Here is a 27,090-nt window from a genome sequence, read left to right as displayed (position 1 = left end):
GCATAATTCATTTTCTTAAGGACACATACAACAAACTCATATTTCTTACATTACATAATGTAAGTTCATTATTGCATGCATAATGCATAATTTTCGGGCCTCCTAACATAGTATTATAGCTTTGCTACAGTTTTCCATGAGATCTTAGGCTGAAGTTACTTTTCTGACAGCAGACTCTGCCCAGTGTTCGCTTTGACTGTGCGGCGGTTTTTCCAATTTATCCATCACATTTACAGCGACAGGAGGCTATCCAAATGACGTGCACTTAAAAGCAGCAGGACGCGCAACAGGATATCGTGGAGAAAATTAAATTTTCAGCGCGGCCGTGCAGCTCCAGCGGTCCTGGTCATCAATCAAAAATGCCTGTCCCGAGGTCCTCTGTCCTATTCCGTCGCGGGACCACTTGTCACATGCTGTCGGCAGGATGGTATTTAGCCGAATATACATTTGCCAGCATAATGTTGACAAACAAATTATCATTTTTGCCCCGCCGATGCGACGGTGCAGGACAGGAGGCGAATGGACGAGGGCTTAGCGTTGATTAAATGGGGTCATCAGCAGGGCAAGGCACTGGTAACGAGCGGGACTTGCAGATAGTTAATGATGCCCAGCTGCTCGGGATATTGGACATTGGACAGTGCAAGCTCCGACCTCCCATCAGCACATCATAACGATTATGGATGGTCCCCAATGAACTGTACAAAAAAGGTTAAACAAGATGAGTTCAATTCGCGGTCAACTATGTAGTCTTTAAAGAATCTAGGATAATTTTTAAAAATAATAATAAATTTGAAATAACTTTAAAACAAGAAAGGATGATAAATTATCTGGATCGTTGGGGAAGATGGGACCTAGGAGGCTCTTCTCGAAAGCAAGCGAGGAAAAGAAAGTCGAAAATGTGTTAACTTTAAAGTATAATAATATAAATCATCTTTCAAGTAAAAATATAAAATATATAATATCAATTAATGGCCTCTTTTTAAGTACTATATTTTTGTAATCTAAATTTGCTGACAGTGCCTCGTAAGCTAACTCGGTTACCATTGCACCAGGAATGGGTCAAGCGAAGTGATTGATTGGTCACTGATGCGTTTGTGGCCAATAAAGATTCGGAATTCCATCTCCGACAGCACATTAAGCCATCAGAACCCGTTCCCAGGGAAATCTTTCCAAGCATTGTGCTTACTTAAGGCATATTTTGCCTCGCCGTATCCGCATCCAACACCTGCGGCTGTCTGGTGTGAAAGAGCCAAGTCATTTGGCTCTAAAGCAACAAACAAAACGCATTGCACTGGGAAAAATTTGGATATTTTAAAGATCTAAATTAAGAAAATAATGAATTTAACTTGAAAGCTGGTGAAAATTAATGTTATAAACAATTCTGAGATTAAAACTAAGTATTAAGCATTAACTTGAACCTTTTTTAGTGATAAGAGTCATAAAGATAAGATCATTCCTTTGTGTACTTCAGATACCCGTAGAATGCACGTGCCGGAGTCCAGATTGTTTACGAATAAACGTATGAAAACAGAGAGAAAAGCAAAGAGAGACTGGAAAAGCGCAGGCGCACTGAGGAAAACTCGGCAACTCTGTTCCCTGTTGGGCGGGTGAGATTTGATTTCGCAAGAGATTTGAATGGTTTTCAAATGGAAACTTAGGAAAAACCACAAATGATGAGGAAATTAGGTAGTCTTGTGTCTCCCAGGTCACATATCACTAAAGTGCAACAAGCGGACAGAGTAAGCGTGCGTCTGGGAGTCTCCCAGTCTCGTGTCCGAGAACCCAAACCCGCCTCACCAGTCCATTACCTCCCCCTCATGCTTCCTAGCCCTTAACTTTGGACAGCCTCAGCCTCAGGAAAGCGCTGCGTTCAGTTCAGTTCAACGGCAGACTCGCGCGCGTACGGTTCGAAATAGCTTGGAAAGCGGACGCGGACGCGGGTCGTGGGTATATTTTCCGTAGCGCCAACACTCCGGAATAGTGTGTTGAAAAAATGCTGGAAAATCGGCTTACCAACGGAGGGCCAAATGCCGGCGGCACTCGAACCGGGGCGTAATTGAATTCCAGCTTCGGTGGATTGGAAAAAAAAATATATAACAAAATTATAAAAAATATAAAGAAATTGAATTTCGTTTTAAAACAAACACGCAGAAGCGATAAACTAGCCGTTAAATTGAATATACAAATTGGGTGTTTTGACTAAAACTAATAAACATAAACAAGTGAGGCGAAAGCGGAATTTATTTTTAAATACAATTGTTTTTCGGCTGCCTGCAAATTGGCTGACATTGCTCATACGCCGCGTTGCCGCTAGGTGAAAATTCAAGGGGGGGAGAATATAACTCACACTAACTAGTTCCTGGTAAGCTCCTCAAGTATCATTATGCTTTGGTTTTCCCCATTTACCACATTACCCAAAAACAATGTTTAATTTTAAAGTTTACTCACTGCAAAAAGTCAAATCGGTCTGCTGGCAAAAGTTTATCCAAAATTGTGTTGGCAAAGTAATTAATAAACTGTTATTTGTTGACAACTTTTTGCTATGGCCGGAACTGTTCACAAAAGCGAAACGTAATTACTTCAAGAGCCTAATCAAGCGATTAAACCAAATCTGAAAGATCAAACCGGAGGCCACGAGCTTATCCCCCTCATAATTCTTCCGCTCAATTTGAGCATCGGGTTTCAACATTCCAGTCAAGCGAAAGATAGTTAAGGGGTAACCAGAAATTAACACGCTCAATTGAGCCTTCGTAGATGGAAGATATCTACGATTTGAGATATAGCTTCGAGAAAATCAATTTCGGGTGAATAATAATTGATTTCAGGGGTTTAGTGTATTTATTAAAAATATATATTAATGAAAAAGGAGAAAAATAATTGAATGAAAATTGATTGATTTTATTATATAAAATGTATTCGGTAAAGGGTTAAAAGAAAATAATTTATTTAATCAATAGAAAGCTTAAAATACAAGTGAAATTTAATATGATAGACATTGATTAATATGTTTCTAATAAAACCATTTCTTATCTGAATAAATGTTGTTAATAAATCAATACAAATTCTTGCCTAAATTAGTAAAATTTCCCTATTTTCCTCATCAGGAAAAGTATTAAATTTATTTAACAAGTTACCACCAATAAATATTAAACAAGATGCATTAAAACCTAAATTGTAGAAATTATAAATACCTAAGTTTATGCCTAAACCTTTTATAAACCAATAGTAAAACGAAGAAAATGTAAAGTTATAATCCGTTTTCCTATTTTTAAACAAGTCAGGCTACCTCTTCTATTTTATTTATATTTTATAAATGCTTTGAAGCCCCTGAATTGAAAGTGAAAGTGAAAGTGAATGTAATGCCACATGCCAGGGCATCCGTTTGCCGAATAATAAACTTAATTGCCGCTTTGTGCCGAGGAGAGGCTGCTAACTCAATCAGGACTGCCGAAACTTTTGTAGCTTCTAAATATTTAATGTCAACTATGATTAGTGAAGCCGGCGAGCATTATGTTGGCTGGTTTGCTGCCCGGTTTTGCTGTGGCCGAAAAGGACTTGGCCATGTGAGTGGTTTGGTTGGCCGGATAAACGGCTGTTCGTTGGGCAAATGGACTCATCCGAATCTTGGCCGTAATGGAGGCTGGTCCACAAAAGCCGCAAGACCAAGCCCATGGTCAGCTGGGCAAACTGAAATCTGAAATCCTTTCAACGCGAAAACGCTTCCCCCTCTCGCATTAGTGCGTCTAAGCCGGGGGCATCCATTAGTTGGAGAATCGGGGCAAATAGTTGGCCTCCAAAAAAAAGAGAGACGAGGCCTTAAAGGCTCCACGGAGGCGTAAACGGGATCTTTAAACGAATGCGAATAAGTAATAAATGCCGTATGTCCGGTGCTGGACTGGTCCTGGACTCTGCTGTGCTGTCATGCATCAAAACATTTAATTAAATTGAAACCGATGCGGCATCCGCCCTCCGCTGCTGCTGACGTCTTTTCTCCGGTTCCAAAAAGAGGAGGCGAAGGAGAAGGGGGTGGAGGCGGAGAAGGAGGCACAGGATGCGGAGGCCAGGTCCACTGGCGCCGGAGACGTGTGTGAAACTTCAGCTTTCAGCTGGACAGCACACAAGTTCACTATCTATCGCCCGCCCCGTATGAATTTAAATGAAGGCGATCCTAAACAAGTCGGTGAATCATGTACATATTTTAGCGGTGTCCAGTTTAGTTCGTCCTTCTTTTATGCAGCTCCATTGAGCTATGCAGTGTCCTTGTCAGTGGCAGAATGCACAGGACATTCTCAGGGGGGGCTAGATTGGGTATTTGAGAAAAAATCCCAAAAACGTTGTCAGCCTTTAACCAAGTTCTGGTCTGACCGCTTGATTGGTTTAGCAACTTTACAAAATCTAATCAAAAAATTGTCTCAAGCAACTTGGTAGACTTTGGCTTGGTAACGTAACTTAATAAAAATAATAAACTGAATAAAATTTGATACAAATCAAGCAGCTACATAGTTATTTAGTAAAATTAAACCCAGTGAATGGGTCAAGGCTTAAGCTGATGTATCAATAAAATGTTTTTTTATCATCGACGTTAATTACAACACTTTTCCTAATTTATAACTGCAAATCATTTAATACCTAGATAACTTGTAAATGAATTGATTTAGTAGCTAGTCTATGTATTTAATTACTGGTCTTATCAAAGCTTATCTGGGAAAATTTTTGGCAATTTTTTTTTGGCATTTTTGCAGACACTGGTAATATTTTTGGGTTGTTTTTAAGGGATTTCATAGGTTTTGGCTTGCATATTTTTTTCTTAAGACCTAATTATTTTTAAAAATATTTAAGTGACATTTAAAATGAAAAGAATATCATATGCGAGGTCCCAATTTTGTTGTTTAAAAATCCCTGTAAACATTTTGAATGTAGCAGCTTTGTATTTACCGGTCAAAAAAGCCTTTAAATCATTCAGAACATAAATCAGTTGATGTTTAGGTGAGCTCTGAACGGAAACAAAAAATATATGCCCTGGGGGGTGGTGTTGACCCACCGAAACCCCCTTGACTCCGTCTCTGTACTCCGTATTGGGCAAGGCTGATGGAGAGCCAACCGAATCAAAGAGATGAGTGAAATGGTAAAGTGGAGGTGACTGCACACAACAAAATATAGTTTTATATTCTCCGAATATTTATTTAATAACCCAGTAAAATATTTGAAATTTGTACTGAAAGTAATTTAATAAATTCTCAAAAGATATTTTAATTGCCACATAAATTCTGATTTCTCCAAAGTCAGCTCTTTTCTGATATAAAATAAATTCAAATCAGCCCCCCATTTATTCTCAATATTTTGTTCTGTGTGTGAAAGAACCAAGAATGTATAGTAGTTTGCCTTTCTGCACTTCGCCTGTCTCCGCTTTGTTCCTCAATTTACACATAATTGCAATAAATTGACTAAGTGGGTGCTGCTCGGGTGAAAATTTATTGTAGTCCAGCGCATTTTCCCTCCTTGCCTTGGTCTTTTTGCCCAGTCAATTTTCGTATTGGTATGCAGGGCACAGAACTCAGAGCCGCCGCCACTGATAGACTCCCGTTGATAAGATAAGACATTGAAATACCTTGTCTGTGACCGCTCTTGCCTGCCTTGCCTACCTGTATTCCTCTACCTTTGTTTATGTCCAGCGGTAGTAATTGGTAAAATGGTACGAGCACTCGTAGTACAAAGGCAATTGGCCGTACAACAGGTCGTATGTGGGCCCAAAGTATTTCTGAGGATTTTGTGGCTTCTTTATGTTCCCTGAATATTGCCTCAAATGGCACATAATACTTACGATATGAGCACAAGACTAGCAGACAGTTAGTGTTGAGCCAGCTTAAATACAGTCCAAGTTCTATAAGGAAAATCTACAACAAAACAGCAAGCTTGAATTATTATATATTTTAAATGTTTGAATTAAGAAAAGATTTGATTTATGATAAATTCAATAATTTCGAGAAGAATATTAATGAATATTTTCTGTTGACTTCGGTTTAAAATTTTATTTAATGCTTAAATAGATTTGGAAAATATATAAGCGATTAAATATTATAAAAAAAATATTAAAATGTGGCTAACATAATTCAATAAATTGTAGTGTTATTTAACAAACTTTTTCTTTAGGAAAACAAACAAAAAATATGCTAAACAAGAAAGAAAGCTAACTTTGGCCAGCCAAAGTTTGTATACCCTTGCAGGTAACAATTAAAATATATCACAACTAAGCCAAAAATGCATTTATTTCGATTCAGAAAGCAGTTTTGTGTTAGTTTTTATTAATTTAAAAAAACTGCATACCAAATTTAAAATTTTAAGAAATCAAAATTTTCGGCCATTTTTGCTCATTTTAATGATGTAACCCCTTATCAAATTTCGCAAAAATGGCCAAAAAATCGATTTCTTCCGGACATGTCTAGAAAGATTCGCATGTTAATGCTGATCAAGAATATATATGGTTTATGGGGTCGGAAATGATTCCTTGACTTAGAAAAATATTATTTTGTATATAAAATCGGATTTTTTATATTAAAAAACTTCTGGATTTTTTTTTAAATTAAAAATATCATAACTCGGCCAAAAGAGCATTAATTTTAAATCGGAAAACTATTCTGTGCAAGATTTTCTACAGGTAATAAATCTGCATAATTCATTTAAAAATTTTGAAAATTCAATTTTTTATCAAAATCAAAAATTTTAATGATGTAACCCCTTATACAATTTTGCAAAAATGGCCAAAAAATCGATTTCTTCCTGACATATCTAGAAAGATTCCCTTGTTGATGCTGATCAAGAATATATATACTTTATAGGGTCGGAAACGTCTCCTTCACTGCGTTGCAAACTTCTGACTGAAATTATAATACCCTGCAAGGGTATAAAAATGCCAAACTGATGGAATAAACCTTAAATTGAATTTAACAATTTCATTTGCTTTATTTTAAATACATTTAAAGTTAAAAAAGATCAACAGTTATCGAATAACCACTGTCTGTGTGGCAGCCACAATCCCTTGGAAGCTGCCCCAAAACGAAATCACGTCACCGAAAAATAAGCAGATGTTCCGAATTTCATTTGAAAATATTTTTCTTTGACCCAAGCTGAATCACTTGTAAATATTGCCCATGCCTGCCTGCGATATCCGGAGAGCGCGATTTTATTATATGTATGCCTGTATACCCCGCCCAGGGTTATCCCATTTTAAATATCTTTTAAGCACAAGCAAATAAACGCAAATCGCTCGAACAATTAAATTTGCCAAAATAACTTGTCCTGCCTCAACAGCCAGAGTCTGCCTATGGCTTTCGCGAGTATCTGTGCATGTACTTTGCACAAAGACTGTGTGTATGCGTACGCCTTTATCACCGGGGATTTATTTATATATTAAAGGGGATTGTTTAATTTTTGTGGATGTTATTGTTCTGGCTGCCTGCGGAAGGTGCGAAAGAAAGATCCAGCTCGCAAATGAATTCTTGCTCCGAGCACTGGAGCTCATTAAACAATCATTTTGATGAATTTTGCTCCGGCTGCTGAGATTTCGGAGGAGGAACTGGAGGCGCATGTGGCCAATTTGCAGCTCCATATATTTAATGTTCATTTTGTTTTTAATTGTTCGGTGAGGGTGCGTGTGTGTATGAGTGTGCTTGTGCTTGTGGGGAAATTAAAAACGCTCGTTTAAGCCAGCAAAAAGGCGTTGGTAATTACAATTCAAGTTCACTTCCACAGCCACAGCCCCGGCATTCTGCTTATTACGTTTCGGTTAGCTGTGTGCAGTGCTGCCCTGCTCGTACATATTTTTGTTTTTTAATAAATTGTTTTAGAAATACACATGTACAGGCCAGGCCGGGCGGCAGGAAGCGAAAGTGCTGCGAATCCTGGCCGAAACTAGACCGTGGCGGCCCGAGATGGAGGGGGAGGCCACTAGGACAGAGCCCCAACTCAAATTGACATACATATGTAGTGGCACACAAACACATACGTGGGAGTGCACTGAGAAAGATATTTTGTTATTTCAAAAAAATATTTTCAATTAGAAAAATATTATATTTTCCTTAAAGAACAACGTTTTAAATAATTTTATATACCTTTACAATTTTTATGATATTTTAAATATTTATTTATGTTGAATTATCAATAAAATCTTATATAAATAATTCCCAGAAATTCTTAAATTTATTATTAATCAATTAATTAAATTGTTAGCTTTTTTTCATAGTGCACACCCAGGAAACTGGGCTGTCCACACACACACACAGCACCGCCACCAACACACAAAGAACCCACCAACTAAACTTGTCTTTATTCTCCCTGCACGAGTACTTGACTTGTCAAATACAAAATATATAAAAAAAAAAGAGAAAGCAACGAGGGAGTGGAGAAGTGAAAGTGGGGAAAGCAGAACAGAACGGAGCCGGGCAGCCTTTTATTCTTCGCCGTAATGAACGCTGCATGTGCTTTCCACGCTCCTGTAAAAGATGTGGCAGGCTACACCAGGCCATAAGTAGCAGTCATGGCGAGTCGAAGGTCCAGGGAGAATTAAATCTAGAATTTTATTCAAGTTTAGACCACATATAGCGACATATTCAATATATAAAATGTGCCACTAAGCGGCAACAATTTAAATTAAATTTTAACTTCAATTTGGGCTCAGAATAAAACGAAAAAAATAACTTAAGTCGGAATCTGATAGAAAAGTAAAATAATATATAGTTATGAGCTTAAGTTTATAAGCCTACGAATTTACAACTTGAAGTTTCTTTTCCTAAAATTTTTTATATTTTTCCCCTAGTTTTATCCTAACAAAACTTTAATTTACCCCTTAAACCACTTTAGCTTAGTTTGTAGTTCCCCATTTCAGCAAGTCGGTTCAGAGTTCGGCTGGGCTACCACTTCAAAGTATTTGCACTGACATTTTAAAGAGCCCGCCGGTGTCTTGAACACTTTAACTCAACGGCTTCCAAGCTTTCAACTTGCCTCGGCTACTGTTGCGCCGTGTCTATCTCTGAGCCTTACAAAAAAACAAAAACAAAAATATATATAAAAACTCGGGGGAAAAACTTGAAAAACTAGGAAAACAATCGCCGCTGTCGAGCTGCTAGATAAATTCATTTAAAGTTTACAGCTGGCTTTGCTGACGGTGTCTGTGTGTGATGGCACAACATGGCGTATACGCAACCCTCACGAAATGCCACTGTATCAGCACTTTCCATCACTTTTTCGGTGGCTGGCCATGGAACGTGACAGTTTGGCCATTTTTCAAGTTCACTGAAATTCCCAAGCCCAAAAATGCGAATCTAATTTTTTGCGATTATTGCGGAAAACGCAATTTGAACGGACATCAGTCAAAAAGGGCGGTCGGTTCAACTTGAAGTCAAACGTCTAGGTTGGGCAGATACAGGGTGTTTTGTAAAGCCCTTTAATAAGAAAAATAAGAAGATATCAACATCATAATATATAATATTATCGTTCCCAAGATCTTGTTTTATTTATAATATATTTTATTTTTAATAATCTTCTTTATAAAAACCTGTAAAACAACAAATTAAAAAAAAACTCAATTCTTTTCTTTAAAATGATATTCAACACCCTATATCTGCCAATTATGGCCAACATTCTTTTTGAAGATTGTTTGCCTTTCATTACGAGTGCATCGCCGTCTCGTCATCGTCCGCACTTCAGTTTCGAAAACACCAGCCAACGGCAATGGAGAATGGCAGTGGGTATTGGGGAACTTATTAATTTGTTTGCGGCATATGCTTTGTTTTCCCCATCGGTAATCATTCCCCGCCAGACAAGCTGCCGGCAATTGATTTCTGCTATTTGTTTAATAGCTTTCGATGCACAGCGTCCTCCTCCGCCTCCGAAGATCGGGCTCCACTCCATGCAGCGATGCAGCCTTGTTTCAACGCGAACAGGAATTGGTTTGCAACTATTGACTGAACTGATAAACTTTATGTTTTTCCAATACATAAATTCGAGAGCAGTGCAAGAAATTGAGGGGTTTTCAGGAAATGATTTTTCTTTTATAAGAAGAGAGTGTTTTTTAAATAATTTAAATTTGGAGTAAAGAATTGAAAAGACTTATGAAGAGTAGATAAACAAAAAGTACCTTCAAGCCTTCAAAGAGTATATATGCAGCTTTCACCTTTTAGTTATACAAATACAAACTATTGAAATAAATAAACGCCACAATTGTTTGCAATAAATATTTGATATTTACTAAATACTTTAGCTTTAAAATAAATTCCATTCGATACAGTCATTCCACCTGCACATAAACTAATACATTTATATGGCCTCAAATTTAATGACATGAGCAAAGTTTGATTCCAATTAAACTCACCCTGATATCCAGAATATTGTTAGCTTGTTAGCTTTTATAGCATTCACTGACTTTGGCTAGAATGCTGACCTAGGAAGGTCCACTTTACCTGGTCTACTTTAACTGAATAAAAGCACAATTCCGTTGCTCAAAGAAAAGTGTAGCAACAAAGTATGGCAGCCAGCAAAGTAATAAAAAAAATGGTCCGAAAAGGGAATAAAGCACCCACTTGGATTATCGTTTTCGTTAAACTTCAAGTGACGCGACTGGTCGTCGCAATTATCTCGGACTGCCAGAGACAGATCTTGTCCAGAGTCGACGGACGACGGGGTCCTCTTGTTCGCCGAAGGAGGTTCACTGCCATTTTGAAACAATTGTCTATCTCACTTAAAACGCAGGTGAATCTAGCTCAAGGGAGGCATAAAAGCGAAAATCTCCTCAGGGTCTCATTTTTTTCAATTATGTGTGTACTATTTTTGGACGCAAGGAATCAGGAGATGGATTGCCTTTTTAACTTTACAAAGAAATGTATTTATTTAGAATGAATAAAAGATGTTTATAACAATATATCAATTAATTTATTTCAAAGAAGATTTATAGAATACAAAGCTCTTTTCAAATGAAGTTGAGACATTCAATAAGCAATTTCTGTTTCATTTCTTCTATGCCTTGGCCTCTATTCATTATTTCTTAGAGCCAAAAATATATACTTTTTAATTATTGTCTTGAGCACGGAAAACAAATTCTCGTACTGGACAAATCACCGGCATTTAGCGGCCCCGAAAAAGTTTCCAAGGCATCCATCCGGGTCACTAATGGCTACCAGTTCGAGGACGAGGGCTCATCAGAAGCTGTACACTTAGGGAACTTTGTCTTTCGCTTTGAAGAGAGCAGAGTCCTAAGTCAGATTACTTAGAGCAACTACCACAGGAAGCCGCAAGAAAGTAGAAAACTTCTGTGGTAGAGTGTGAGGATTTGGGATGGGACCGGTCACGTCCCGAAAAAGAAACAAAGTCGAGAAGAAATCAAAATCGATATGAATACCTTCATGGGCACGTAGGAGCTGGGAATCTGAAAAGTTTTCACTGAAAATGAGCATCAAAAGATCGCACAACGAAAATAAAATAAGACTTAACAAAATAAAGTATGCCAGAAATGAAATTAGATGGGCCTTGTGCCATTTTCCCTTGCATTTTTCAGGTCGAGAAGTTGGCAAATGGAAAGCAAATAGGAGAACGAAAAGGGATACGCAACATTAACTACGAGAGCCCGCAGCCAAAGGGGCCAGGACCAAGCACCAAGGACCACAAACAAAGAAGATAAGCATGGAAAACCGCAGCAGTGACTTCGAGGCGGACGATTACTCCGAGCTCGCCAGCTCTTGGGGCAACTGGAGCACCCCCGCCGCCGCCGTCTTGTACTCCGCCATGAGCAGTGTCCTCGCGGTGACCAATCACACACCGCTGCCCGACTTTGGCCAGGACTTTGCCCAGTCCACCGGCAGCTCCTTCAATCACAGCCAAACGTGAGTTGAGCCCCGATCTGGTTCCCTTCCTAATGCCTAATTATGACACAAAACCCAATTAATGTTGAAGCACACGCACATGCCCACTGTCGTCCTGGTAAATAGTGGCGTAGCCAGGATTTGGTCTAGTGGGGGCTTCAGACTCGATTCATTAATAATGTATATGGCGTTTAATGGCTCGGAAGATTGAGGGAATGAATAAGTACCCGGCCATGTCTGGGTAATCACTTGACAAGGGGAAGGCAAGGAAATAGTATTTCAAGTTAGAATTTATAGTTTATATAATTATTTGTGGTCTGGGACATTAGTTTATTTGATTTTATATAATTTAGGAGAGCTTTCCATTAAAACTAGAATAGTTTTGTAGTTCTACCCAAAGAATAACAAGAGTGGGCTCTCATTTAGATATCAAAATAAATAAATTTACAATTTTAATGAAGCAAACTGGGCTACAGCTGTAATATCTGTTCTTTCCTTTTAAAGATCCCTTAGACCTAAAGTATTAATAGTCCCTCATTTGTAGATTTTTAATGAGTAAGCTTAGCCCCCAATAACCATCTGGCAAACGCCACTGCATTGCGCCAATGGAAATGGGATGCCATAACTCCTAGATTCCGTGGCTTCTTGATGAGTCCTGATGATGAGGCCGGTCTCCTGCTTCTCCGCATTCGCGGCTTCTTTCAGCTGTGGCCGTGATTGTGCCTCCGCCTCCGCCACCTTCTCCACTGACATGCATCTCTAATGACGCCTCCACTAAGCCATTCCGCCATTCAGTCATTCAGTTGAGCATTTCCGTTTAGTTCGCTCAGTGTTGGTTCTTTACTTCCGTTTCAAATATATAACGACTGAGAGCAAATAGAGAATACACTCGGAATATAAATATGAGAAAATCTACAAGACTAACTACTGAAATCAGAAGAATTTCATGTGATTTATGAAATATAGCCAGGTTTAAAAATGGTTTTCCAGCCTCTGAATATTCTGAGTGCACAAAAAAGTTAATGCCGGCGGGATACACACATAAATACTGTACACAAAAAGAAAAGTGCTGCCGTTTAGACTCTTCTATATTCTATAGAGCTGTATTTCGTATTATATTCGGTTGCCTGGCAGCGGCTGCAAAAAGCGTTTGGCACTTTTTCCTAGACATTTCCCAAATTTTTTGCCGCCTGCCCCCATATATAGAGTTGTGCGGCATTCAAAGTCGAATAATTATTATGATATGGCTGCGTCTGACGCATCGAAAATACATTTGTCGAATGACTCTCCTTTTTTGCGCATATCATATCCTTCGGGGCTGTGCTCAACACTCAATTCTGTGACGACTGGCGCAGTTTCATTGGCTGCTGCTGTCGGATTTTTTCCATTTCGATTCTTTTTTTTCGGTTTCTTTTTTTTTTTTCTGAGGCCCTTATTTGTTTGCGCAGACACTACGTCCGATTTATGTGCAAATAAAAAGGCAACATGGGATGCCTAAATTCGTCAGGACGAAATATATATACCCTAGTTTGGCAAAAGGCTCTTAGATAGAAATAATCTTCACAAAGGGAACTATGGTTTCAAAGCAAAGAAGATTAAAACTGTTTGTTGAAACTGCTTCCGTTCTCATAAGTCTTTTATTACATATGCGATGTTTGTTTTTCGAAGAAATAAAGCTTTATTAAATGAAGTTTATAAAGAAATTCATAAAGAAAAAACAGATTTATAAATATCATAGCCCAGAAAACCTGGCGTCAGCAACATTTTTCGGAATATAGAAAAACCAGAATACCTCTTGTAATTCCTCATATTCAATCCCAAAAAAAACTGTTAATAATCCTGTGTTATTTCCCAAACTGATGTACTCCTTTTATACTGCAACTGTGCACTATTTAAACCTCAACATCAATACTAGAGACTGGGCTGAGAGGCAGGAGGGCAGCTGTGAAGGAGAAAGCGGCATTATAGTAGCAACATTTTTTTGTATTGTTTGCCATGACATTTTCCTTGCCCGAGGCTGCATGAATTTGTTTCTGCCTTCGTTCCCAGCCATTTCCCATTTCACATTTCTTAGAGGCCAGGCCGAGGCCTATCTGTGTGCCACCCTCTCAGCCACGAAAACAAATCAATAATCCTCTTTGCATTAGGAGTCCCGAAACCAGAGGCGTTTTTATGTAAATCCCCGGGCAGTTCGTCATGCGAGAATGGGGTTCGTAAAGTGTAAAGTGAGAATTACTTATGTGGGCATCTTTTTAATTGCTCTGAAGAGTGAATAAACAGAGCATTAATGACTACCTAGCCAATTTAGTGCCATCACACACTGCGCGCATATTAAATGTCCTGTCTTTTGGGCTTGTGTGTCCAATAAGGACACAACCGACCTCCACTCCACCATTCCGGCAGACCCTCTATTTAAACACTCTTGTAGATGCGAACCTAAGTAAACAAAGCCGAGCACACAAAATATTAAAAAGATGACGACAGGCGCCGATGAGTGAGTGGAGTCGCAGAGTCCTAGGCCAAGTCCTCACCCCCGCCTGGGGCTCAACCCGAACTCGAGCCGGATCCGGGGACGATGTTTTATGTGGCAGACGGCGCTGCAGAAAAACACGGATTTGTCAACGCACGCACAATTACACACGCTTAATAGCGACTACATCCTGGAGTCGCACATATAGATACACTGGAAAAAGTTTCTTATACTTAAGCCTTTAAATTTAAATGAAGAAAATTGGACTTAATAAAAGGAATCTTTTGAAAAGTAATCAATTTATAAAGTAAAATTTGTTATTTAAAAATAAGGAAAGGCACTTAAATGTCCTCTTATTATACATTAAATTAGTTAACACAATTATACATTAATTTCTCTCAGTTCACTTATATGTAGATTTACTGGGAACACCCCCATTCGCATGCTTACATAGACACATCACCCACTTGGCACTCGTTTATGGCATAGCGGTGGTACGACGCCGTGAAACATAACACACACTTAATCTCAATGTCACTAATTCCCCATCGCATTCCCCCTCCATATTCCCCATAATCCTAATATTCCCTATTTCTGTTCTAGTCTCTCCACAGACCTGCCCCCAGTCGGCGTGGGTGCGGATAAGGATGCGGCGGCGGCCATGGAGACGGCCGGCTCTTTTGCATTCGTGGTCCCGTGGTGGCGCCAGGTGCTTTGGAGCATACTCTTCGGTGGCATGGTCATTGTGGCCACCGGCGGCAACCTAATTGTTGTCTGGATTGTGATGACAACCAAGCGGATGCGGACGGTAACCAACTATTTTATAGGTGAGTGAGTTGGGCAGATGTCACGTGTGCACACATTGCGTATACGCGATGAAAAATCACGCATACGCCATGTTTGCCAGTTGGTTATGATAGGGTTTAAGTTACCTTTTTGACTAGATGAGCGATGGGTTGTAGCTCTCTAGCTCTAGATTTATAGGGATGATTGTGTACTTAAAATTTAATGAACTTGAATTTTGTTAGATAAATTTTGTTTAAAACTAGGGACCTGCTCTTTTTTCAGCTGAGAGTATTTATCATTATTCACTGCAACTATTTTTAATTGAGACATTTTCCTTTACTTACTTCCTCCCTTTTGTGTTTAGTTAGAGCCGCAAGGTCGGCGTGCCCTTGTGCTTTCCCCAAAGTCTGTATTTAAGTCTTCTTCTGGCAGGCGGAAGGTCGGATTGCCGATTACCCATTTATGGCTGCTGCACCGTGAGGCACTTAAACTCAGCCATTTTGCCTGCGCCCTGTTGCACCTCGGAGATACAAACTTGACAGACTCGTCTACCCTCGTTCCTAGTATTGCAAATTTTGATGTAAAGCAAAGACGAACGAACCCTGGGATGCTATTAATTTTAATTTCCTCAGCTTGGGGCACAAAATCAAGTTATGAACTGAGCATGGCTTTTATTAATTAAATCCGCCTTTGAGTCACGTTTTCGAGTGCATTTAATTTGCAGCGAAACACACACAATTTAATTTGAGCTAAGCACTCTCTTAATAATTTAAATGCCTGCTTAGAAGCAGCAAATTGTGCTCGTCAAAAGTTTCGAGAAAGTTGTGCTGCAACTAACTATATAATCATAATGTCATTCGGCATTCACAGTGGCAGCCAAGTTGTGGCAATGTCCCGGGGATATAAAAGTATGGGAGGATGCTCGTCAGAACTTTCCACCTACGCGGATGGCTGATTGCTTGCATTATGCAGGCACAATTATTCCAATAGAATGCCCAAAGTCACTTGAGACAGAGGCTTACCTCTAAGCCACCTCTTCCAGGGCCAACAAATAACAAAAGAAAAAGAAAGGAGGAAGAGAAAAGTTACCTCTGACTTGGTAAAGAGTATTATTATTATTATTATTATGATTATTATTAAGTAAACTAAATGCCCGTTGAGCTGACAGGCTTTGGTTGGGCATTTTGAATTTGCATTTATAAATACACATTGGCAATCATTATTAGTAACAAGTTCTGACATTTTAATCATTTTTGGGCACCAAAAATTTCAAATTCACATCACAGACAGCTGGAACAGCTCCGTCCGTCCTGATGGAGCTCCGGCTTGGGTTTGGGTTCAAAGTTCAGGGGTAGGTAGGTAGCCAGTCACCGGATGATAATCTTCTTTGGGTTCATTATCAATGCGTATTTGCATCTTTTGTTTGAGTTCGTCAGAGCTGGGCATGATTCACAGCAGGAGTCCTTTACTTTTTCGCAAAAGATCAACAAAATTTGCTAGAATTTTGGCAACAAAAAAACAGTAAACATGCTTCTTTAAAGTTAAAGCTTAAACCGAATCAAACTATAGATTATTTTGGTTCAATGGAGCAAATAATTTGAAATCCAAATTTATTTGGATTTATTCATAAATGTAACTTATACTTTTTGATAGCTAATTTATTTGCAGAGAAACAGAAAGCTAGACAAATTCAAAGCTTAAATTTTAATCCTAATGAAATGGGTATAATTTTAAATATATTTTGCTTTATTTGTTTACTTATAGAATTGTTAAAAAATTCCTTAAAAACCACATGAGATCAGAGTGTGTTCTCCCAGCGGTAATGCTTTGCTTAAAAAAGTTCACAATTTTGTTATTAATTAAAATGGGCCAGAATCGATATTTTGGCTACGTGGCTGACAGGTCCGGGCCCCGGGGCAAATGGCAATCGCTATAGTCAATGGCCCCGGGAGCAGCCAAGACGATTGTTACAATGCGACACGTCGCCCCGTGTCGAATTTTCTCCTAGAGTAGGCGTCGAAGGCGTCGCAGGACTCGTGGGGGGATAACATGAGGACACGGGCTAATGTTCGGCAGTGAACATTTGTTTTATTGTAGGTGCTCTGTTGGTGTTTTCGTGTCGCTTTTTATTCTATTCTCGGGCGCCTCCGTCGCCTTATCTTCAGCAGATAATGAAAAGTAAACAAAGGCGGGGACTTTTCTTTTCCTTTTCTTTTACTTTTTTCCTCTCCTTGGTTCGTCTTCGTTTTGGTTTTGGTATATATTTTCGTGTCCTGGCCTTTGTGCTGGCTGATTCATTGGCATGTAAATCGGCCCATGCAAATGAAATACCATAAAAGTGTATCAAGTAATGAATGATGGCTGGCATTGGTATAGCTACTCCGCTTCCTGTTGATTGTCAGGCGAGCAGATATGGCTACCAAAAAAAGAAAATATGGCTGTCACTCTCGGTGGGAAAATGGGAAATGGAACGGAAAGGCAAATCCAGTGAAAGTGCACTTTATTCCTCACTAATTATGAATGTACAACGCATAAATAAAAGGTGCTGAGGCTATTTTTTCTGCTCCTTCGACCAGCCAAGGTTTTGTAATTAGAAAAATTCTTTTTTGTTGTTTGTTTTCGCATAATTTGCTTACAGATAAGAGGGATTGTTTGCCGCTGACTTTTCCAGTTCAGAACGCTGAACAAAATTCAGATCATTAAATAATAAATTAGAAATTTATAGGGTGGGAATTTAAGTCTGAAAAATATTATAAATAACTATATAAATGTTATTTTTTATTTTCCTTAGTGAATCTCTCCATTGCCGACGCCATGGTCTCCAGCCTGAACGTCACCTTCAACTACTACTACATGCTGGACGGCGACTGGCCCTTCGGCGAGTTCTACTGCAAGCTCTCCCAGTTCATCGCCATGCTGAGCATCTGCGCCTCCGTCTTCACCCTGATGGCCATCTCCATCGACAGGTGAGAGCTGTGGGGCAGAAAGGAGGATTTCGATTTGATAAGGATCAAGGGTTATGAGCGGTTATATGCAGATTGCACCCTTATCAATCACGGTCAAGGGGCACTGGCAAAATAACCCATTCGTTTTAATAGGATTTCCATAGGCCAAGGCACGCATGCATGCATTGTTGACCTGTCACAGGGCTCGAAATAAGAACCCATCAAAATACATACACGTTCCTGAAAAATACATAAATAAATAATGTTCCACCCACTTAAGTCGAACAACACGATTTATTGAAGAGAAGTAATCCACTTCAAAGCGAATTGAACTGTCTAGTCAACAAAATAACTGGCATTTGAAGGAATATGCATACATAATGCTACCCAGCTTTCGAAACCAATTATTTATGGGAGAAAGCTTGAGCTTATAAATCGAACAAATTGCTCAATTGATTAAATCTATTATCTGCGAGTTCCCTTATTCTTTATGACTTTCACTTGTAGAGTTTAAATCTTCTAAAAATTTACCTTAAAAATGTCTCAAATTGATAAATAAAACAGAATAAAATCATTTTCCAGCCACAGTTATTTTCCGCCCTAATAAACTCCTGCACTTAATGGCTCGAGCCTTTATTGCCTTCGATGCCTTCCTAGGAGGCATCCCGAAACCCCGGAGGTTAAATTAATTTTGGGCTTTTCCCGGGAACCGTATTTAATTTGATTTTGTGGCTTTATTTTTTTTTTTCCCTCCCATAACCCCATGCATTTCAATAATCAGCTTATGGTTTGACTCTGGTCCTCCTCCCCCTGAAAACTGTGTTAAATTTCAACTCTTCCATTGCCCTTTTTGCAGATACGTGGCCATCATACGGCCGCTGCAGCCACGGATGAGCAAGCGATGCAATTTGGCCATTGCCGCGGCCATCTGGCTGGCCTCCACGCTCATCTCCTGCCCCATGATGATCTTCTACCGGTCAGAGGAGGTGCCCGTGAAGGGCCACAGTCCGCGCACCGTGTGCTATCCAGAGTGGCCGGATGGCCAAACCAATCATTCAACGCTGGAGTCCATGTGAGTAGCCCGAAACCAACCGAAAGGCACACAAGTGAAGCCGAATTCATGACTCTAGTGGCTGTCAATATCGACATCAATCCCAGTGCCACAAAAGTTTGGGACAAAGGAATGATTTAGGAGGGAGCAATACACTGTATGAAAAGGGGTTTCTTTCTTTTAATAAACAAATTTTGCTTTAGACTTGATTTTAACTAAGAAATCTAGCTACCTAATCCTACCTTTCCGAAAGAGAAGATAGAAGTGTCATATTTGACACACACTTTTCTTCAGTGTCCCATAAATTCCAGTGCATTGTTTTCCCAACAACTTGGAGTGGTACATCAAAAAATCAGAACGTTATTCAAGCTAGAGGTTGCACATGCACACAGAGACCATCTTATTCCGGGAAAGTCAGTGTCGACTGCGGGGATAATCCGAGGGATGGAGGTCATAAAAACGGACATTCGGAGACACAACTGAACCAAGACGCTGCCATAAAAAACAGAAAACAAATGCCAGAATGGCTGAATACCGTATCCCGAACACCGAACCCCGGATGTTGAATGGTTCTGCTTGCCGGCGGCAAATCGGGAAGAGGAGCATATAAAACGTGTTGCTTTTTACAGCCATTTTGTATGGCAATTTGGTAGCTGTGGGTGTCCTGTGTCCCCTGGTGTTATGCATTGTGTCCCACATGCAAGGCCATTAATTTTAGATTCATTTCAAATTGCTACTTGCTCAATAAAAAAATAAAACAAAGGCCGAAAGCCGGCAACAATGTGCGATGGAGCGATAGGGATTTTAAAAGCATTGCCCAACTAACTGAAAGGCTTGTAAACACGCTGCCTCTGATCGACTGTCTCTTATCTGTGATTTGTTCCCATTTTGCAGCTACAACATCCTCATCATGATACTCACCTACTTCCTGCCCATCGTTTCCATGACGGTCACCTATTCGCGCGTGGGCATCGAACTCTGGGGCTCCAAGACCATCGGGGAGTGCACGCCGCGGCAGGTGGAGAATGTGCGGAGCAAGCGGCGGGTAAGTGTAAAGTCCCGGGATTCCGGGACTGTAATAAGAGATGGTTGTGGCTCCACCAAAGCTTGTCATCTCTGCGGGGGCGTTTACCTTTTTTTTGTGATTTAAAAACTATTCATTTATTTGTTTATATTCATTTTTAGTTTTCATAAAGTTAAATACCTTCAAAGCCTTTGTTTTCCTTATTATTTGAACTTTGCTGAATTTCACCTAAACTTTTATTTAACTTTTCGTTGGCAGTCTGTTAGAACTTTTTATGGACTTTACCTTAGGTCTCCAAAGTTATGCTACTTTCCCAAAAAGTTTTAAAGCTATAAAAAACAGAAATAAATAATAGAATAATCGTAAAGTATTTCTTTCGAATTTCTGTAATCGATTTATTCTTATTGCTTTTTTATAATTCATTGCATAAAGTAAGACCCAAAGAGCATATAAGTGTTCAATAAAACTCTTCTGTAAACAACAGTAAAGATTAATTTATCTTTCTTTATTAACAACAATCAATTCATTACAATTACATACTTTAAATTTATTAATTTAAAATATATTAAATTTCCCTCCAGGTGGTAAAGATGATGATTGTCGTCGTTCTGATATTCGCCATATGCTGGCTGCCCTTTCACAGCTACTTCATTGTGACATCCTGCTACCCGGCCATCACCGAGGCGCCCTTCATCCAGGAGCTGTACTTGGCCATCTACTGGCTGGCCATGAGCAATTCCATGTACAACCCCATTATATACTGCTGGATGAATTCCCGGTGAGTGGTAGTGGTTCTCATGTCCATGTCCATGTTAGTTTGCTTGCCCTAACCCGCGACGAATCATGTAATTTGCGGTTGAATTAGCAACATTAGGCCACTAAGTGCACTGGCTTTCGGAGGCATCTCAGCAGGAAACCCTTCGACAGATTAGTCGCAGTCGCCGAGCTCCTCCCCGGAAACTGATGGGCTTGTCATCGTGGTTTCCGTGGTTGTAGTTGGAATACAGCTTGGTCATATAAATGACAACATGATTCTCGCAGACCCAGTTACAGCTGGGGTTAAAATATTAACAAGAAAAGGAAACTAACTTTGGAAGGCCAGAATTTGTATAACCTGGCAGGTTGCCATAGAATAATCGCATAGAATTAAAAAAATTGTTCATAACTTAACCAAAAGTGCATAATTTTCATTTCGGAAAGCTTTTCTGTGTTATTTTTAGGAAGTTTAACTGATTTTCAAGCTACTGACTAAAGTTATAATACCCTGTAAGGGTACAAGAACTTGTCAAAGTAAAAGCTAAATATGACAGCTTTGTGAAAAACTTGTTTTATAAATAATATAATTATTCGTAAATCACGCAAAATCATTTTCATGAAAAGCCAACACAAAGTATTATACGGAAATTAAACTTTCAACTTTGTGCAAAAAACCAAAAACATATTTTGCAATGCCACAAAAAAATAAAAAAAAATATTAAAACTATTAAACCCACCTTTATTGTACTCTCCAACTTCCTATATCCGCACTGAAACAAAGGCACTGTACGCACATCTATATATAGAAAATAGTATATAGTATATGATACATACCAACGCATACAAATTGGCAGTTGGTGTTCGCGCGTCCGTGTCCGGAAAAACGTTACGGATTGCAATTAATTCCGCTCAGTCAGCGGATATCTGACTGATGGTAGCAAGCTGGCCCGGGGATAATGGGTTCTCCATGCCGTGCAAAAAAAAAAAAAAAAGAAATGGAGAGCATTCATGCCAGCACGTGTGGCCTGTAGCTCCTGTCAATTGATGGCGCCCCATATGCAAATGATGACGACAACGACCACGATGAAGGGTTTATTTATGTCCCCGGGGAACATGGAGATATTAAGTTGCCGCAATGGCCGAACACTCCTGTGTAAGCAGTGTCTAGGTCGGTGTACTAAAAGAAGCCATAATAGTTGCGTAAATAGAACAACTTGATGTATTCTAAGGATGGCCAAACCTCTCAGCCATAAATCATCGATTAAGTCTAAGGATAAGGGGGGACCTGGCATTGAAATAGGTTTTATTACAAGTGTACTCAGGACTGCAACTATAAAACTATGTACTCTGTGTAGGGAGTACCTGTTGCTAATAAGATTTTATTTATTTATTTTTCCCCCACGTATCCTTGCAGCTTTCGTTATGGCTTCAAAATGGTCTTTCGCTGGTGTCTGTTTGTCCGTGTGGGCACGGAGCCTTTCAGTCGGCGGGAGAACCTGACGTCCCGATACTCCTGCTCCGGCTCCCCGGATCACAACCGCATCAAACGCAACGGTAAGTCTAACCAGGGTATAGGAAAAAGAAAAAATAAGGACTAATGAGTTTCGCATTGATAGATACCCAGAAATCGATACTGTACACCTGCCCCAGCTCACCGAAGTCGCATCGAATTTCGCACTGCGGTGAGTTTTAAGCTCGTCAAGTGTATGTAATGAGGCTGCAACTTAATTATCTCTATTTATTTTTATATTTAGGAACTCCTCGCAATACGACGCTGAGGAATAGCCAGCAGCCGGAGAAACAATCCGGCAGGAAGCGGTTGTCCTACCAGCAGGAGCTGCAACAACGCTGGACAGGGCAGGGCCCAGCCACCAATGCCGGCAGTAACTCCAACAGCAATACCACTCAGCTGCTCTCCTGACAGCCGGCCATCCAGGTGGTGCCGCCGGAGAGTTTGGAGCTGCAAACCCAGATTGTCTGCTCGTCGCCGTACAACAACAACTACCGGCGGGGGAATCCCGGAACGGAACGAGACTCCAGCGATGACAAAACCTGGCTCTAAGCTAACTTAAGGTCTCGAATTTTTACTTTTACCATGTCGTTGGACCTGAATTACCCTAGTCTAGACTTCAATTCGTTCTAAAAGAAACAGAAACTAAGTTAGGATAAAAAACTTTGCCGATTTCAGTCCCCCTTGACATATCACAGACCCAAACAATTTCGAATTTCCACCTCAAACACTTGACAAAAAAACACATAGGTTCGTGCAAGGAAAGACTATATTGAATTCTACGAGTATAAAACATTTTCATACACCAAAGAGCATGTCCATTTAACGTTTAGCTACATAATTACGGAGTTACGGAAGCCACTGATCCACAACGTGCAACTTGTAAATATTCGGATTGGTTCCTAGGCCCAGTTTTTTAATTGTTCTCAATGCTGCTTACGGCTGCTTGCTTAAGTTGTAATAAAAACCAAACAAATGACTATGAATGTGTATATGTGCGTGTAAATATAAATGTCTGAATATATAAACCGATTGCGAATAAAGCGTCTTTCTCCATCAAAACGTTGTTCTAAGCTGCGTTCGGTTTCCGGTTTTCGGTGGTGTTCCGGCTGCACAAATAAAGACTGTCAACAGCCTCCGACAGAGGCAGTCTCTGTTTGCTCAGCTATTCCATCTATATTATATTTGGAGTGCCAAGTGCGAGGAGGCGAGTCTTGCTCCTCCGACAGGGTGTAAGTCGTATTTAAATATGAATAATCCAACTGCCTAGGGCGCCATCTCTCAGTCTGAATAAGGAAAAAAAAATATACGCCGTATTTGAGTGCATATGTGCGTGTGTTAACGGCTTCATATATGCCCACAAGCCATCTAGGCTCTCGCTGGCGTATCAATTTTTTATCAGTAACCATTTTAGAGAAAATTGCATTTGATTTTTTTTGTGTATTTCATTTTATTTTATGTGCCTTGATGCTGGGAGCTCTTCACTCCCCCCAGCCAGCGAAGCGTAAACGTACTCGTATTTCAAAAAAACACCCCTCAACACACTTAATTCCCCACCGTTTTACTCCTACAAGTTATGAATAATTCGGTGATTTTTCCTACCTGCCACAGGTAGAGATGAAGGGTACTCCAGATCAGGAATGATTTATTGGACGAGTGAGTGGTTTCACCCTTTAAACACTCTCCAGGGAGACTACATAGTCACAGAGTCTGCTTTAAATGAATTTTACTATATTTTCCTTAATTTAAATATAAAAGATTACAGAGTGTGTAAAAGTCGAATGCACCCCTTATTGTTTTCTGTGCACCACCGAAAAATTCGCGCAAAAAGCATGTTTTTTAAATCACCGGAGGATTGTTTTCCCAGAATTTACCATACATTAGCGAGAGTCACACGGATTTCTACTTTGACCAGATATACTTAAATGTGTGTACTTTCCTTTCCCATTTCCATATGCGTGAGTGAGACTCAACAGGATTCAAGTGTGTAGCCATAGACCCTTGTGATGGCAACAGGAAGTCTAAATGGGGTTTCCGCAGGTTTTTAAAGCTTTGCCTTGGAGTGGGAAAACAAAAAGTAATAGCTTTCGAGTGAAGAGCACAGAAATGGGTAACAGGGTTTGTATTTTAACTTTATTTATTTGAGCTTTGATCTTTATACCCTTGCAGGGTATTATAATTTCAGTCAGAAGTTTGCAACGCAGTGAAGGAGACCTTTCCGACCCTATAAAGTATATATATTCTTGATCAGCATCAACAGCCGAGTCGATCTAGCCATGTCCGTCTGTCCGTCTGTCCGTCTGTCCATCTGTCCGTCTGTCCGTCTGTCCGTCTGTCTGTTTCTACGCAAACTAGTCCCTCAGTTTTAAAGCTATCTGAATGAAACTTTGTATAGGGTCTAGGGTATACTCTCACTGCTATATATGTCGGAACGGGCCGGATCGGACGACTATATCATATAGCTCCCATACAAATGTTCGATAAATTTTTAGAAAAAAATTATAACTTAGCTGTTTTTCAACATTTTTGCACCATTTTTTAGATATGGCCATTTTATATTATCCGAAAAGTGCTTGTCAAACTGTAAAAGTTGAATCTCACTTGGACCAGTGCTTATCAAACTGTAATCTGAACTTCCGCCTAAAAGATGCCACGTTTTTAATAGAAACCCCCAAAAGTATGCTTTAATTTTTTAATAATGCTAATGAGCATCACAGATGCAAGTGAGCAAAATTTTTCATTCAATTTGGCCGCTTTCCAGACTGGGGTAACAGGCGAACAGAAACCAGCAGCAAGCAACTGAAAACTGGTATAAACTGTTATAAAAACTTTTGGGCAAATATAATAATTGGTATAAACTGTTATATTTCATTTTATGCTTTTATACCTATTTGTTGCCGACAACAACAGCTTGATGGCAACAACAACCCCTTTACAACAACATCCCTGCAGCAGTCCATACAAATTTCTGAAATTTTCCATGCAAATTGCCCGTTTCCCAAATTGGGATAACAGGCGAACAGAAACCAGCAGCAAGCAACTGAAAACTGGTATAAACTGTTATAAAAAGTCCAAGTTTCGAACCATTGATCTTGGAGTAAGCGAAGACTCAAACCAGATGTGACCATATTGTACATTTTTTGGCTAAAATGTTGCTTAAATGCACCTGGGCACACTGAATCTGACTTTGCATCAGTGATGCTCATCTATCTATTTTGTCCCAATAAAGAAATATAGCTAGATGGGCATCACTGCTATTACGCCTGATATATTGCCTCCCAATATTGCAAAATAGCTACATGAGCATCACTGATGCAAAGTCTGATTTTATAGCCTCCCAATATTGCAATATAGCCAGATGAGCATCACTGCCATTAAGCCCGATTTTATAGCCTCCCAATATTGCAATATAGCTAGATGAGCATCACTGATGGAAGTGAGCATCACTGATGGAAGTGAGCATCACTGATGGAAGTGAGCATCACTGATGGAAGTGAGCATCACTGATGGAAGTGAGCATCACTGATGGAGATGAGCATCACTGATGCAAGTGAGCAAATTTTTTCATTCGATTTGGCCGCTTTCCAAACTGGGGTAACAGGCGAACAGAAACCAGCAGCAAGCAACTGAAAACTGGTATAAACTGTTATAAAAACATTTGGGCAAAAATAATAATTGGTATAAACTGTTATATTTCATTTTATGCATTTATACCTATTTGTTGCCGACAACAACAGCTTGATGGCAACAACAACCCCTTTACAACAACATCCCTGCAGCTGTCCATACAAATTTCTGAAATTTTCCATGCAAATTGCCCGTTTCCCAAATTGGGGTAACAGGCGAACAGAAACCAGCAGCAAGCAACTGAAAACTGGTATAAACTGTTATAAAAAGTCCAAGTTTCAAACCATTTCGGAGCCGGCGGAAGTAAGCGGAGACTCAAACCTTTTGAATCCAAATTTAGTTGTTATTTTACAACTGCACCTGGGCACACTGAAACTGATCGTCTTTAAATTCAAATTAGACAGTTAAATTCAAATTCAAATTTGGCAGTTAAAATATTTAAAAAAATTTTTTAAATTCTAAAAAAATTTTAAAAATCTAAAAAAAAAGTTAAAATATTAGAAAAAAATTTTAAATCTAATTTGAGACATGAGCTTCTGGTATTTTATCAGAATTTTGGTATAAATTTTATGAAAATCGGACGACTATATCTTATAGCTGCCATAGGAACGATAGGGAAAGTAATAGACAAAATTATAACTCCGTTGTTTTTCAACGTATTTTCATTTACTTTGAGACATGAGCTTATTTCAGAATTTTGGTAACAATATTATGAAAATCGGACAACTATATCATATAGCTGCCATAGAAGCGATCCGTAGATGTGGAGAAAATGTAAAGCTGGGAATGTATAACTGTAACTGTCAAACTGTAAACATAATAAGTATAGGTAAAATGTTATGAAACTCTGTTTAGTGTCTGTTTTCGGCATTATAATTTATGATATAAATATGAAAACCAATCTGCAAGGGTATACAAACTTCGGCTTGCCGAAGTTAGCTTCCTTTCTTGTTGTATATATCAAAGTTTTTCCTAGCTTAACTTATTTAATGAAGATTTAATAGGGTTATAAGTTTACTATAAATCTTCATTAAGAAGCCCTCAAATCTCAGGCTTTTATTATTCATATTAT

The 27,090-nt window shown here is 39.3% G+C and overlaps 1 protein-coding gene across 1 annotated transcript; it reads left to right on the top strand.

The window, feature by feature from the left end:
• Nucleotides 1-911: 911 nt before the first annotated feature.
• Nucleotides 912-23,453, top strand: TkR99D (Tachykinin-like receptor at 99D). Its single transcript, XM_017171053.3, has 11 exons — nt 912-1,023; nt 1,472-2,362; nt 11,546-11,870; nt 14,923-15,146; nt 17,897-18,071; nt 18,907-19,122; nt 19,996-20,146; nt 20,707-20,903; nt 22,296-22,435; nt 22,498-22,563; nt 22,636-23,453. The coding sequence occupies exons 3-11, from the start codon at nt 11,671-11,673 to the stop codon at nt 22,800-22,802; spliced, it is 1,536 nt and encodes a 511-aa protein (XP_017026542.1). The 5' UTR covers nt 912-1,023; nt 1,472-2,362; nt 11,546-11,670; the 3' UTR covers nt 22,803-23,453.
• Nucleotides 23,454-27,090: the final 3,637 nt, after the last annotated feature.

Source organism: Drosophila kikkawai, chromosome 3R, assembly GCF_030179895.1.
Source record: "Drosophila kikkawai strain 14028-0561.14 chromosome 3R, DkikHiC1v2, whole genome shotgun sequence".
Taxonomy (NCBI): Eukaryota; Metazoa; Arthropoda; class Insecta; order Diptera; family Drosophilidae; genus Drosophila; species Drosophila kikkawai.
The sequence above is the reverse complement of the archived record's forward strand: the minus strand, read 5'-3'. Positions and strand labels throughout refer to the sequence as shown.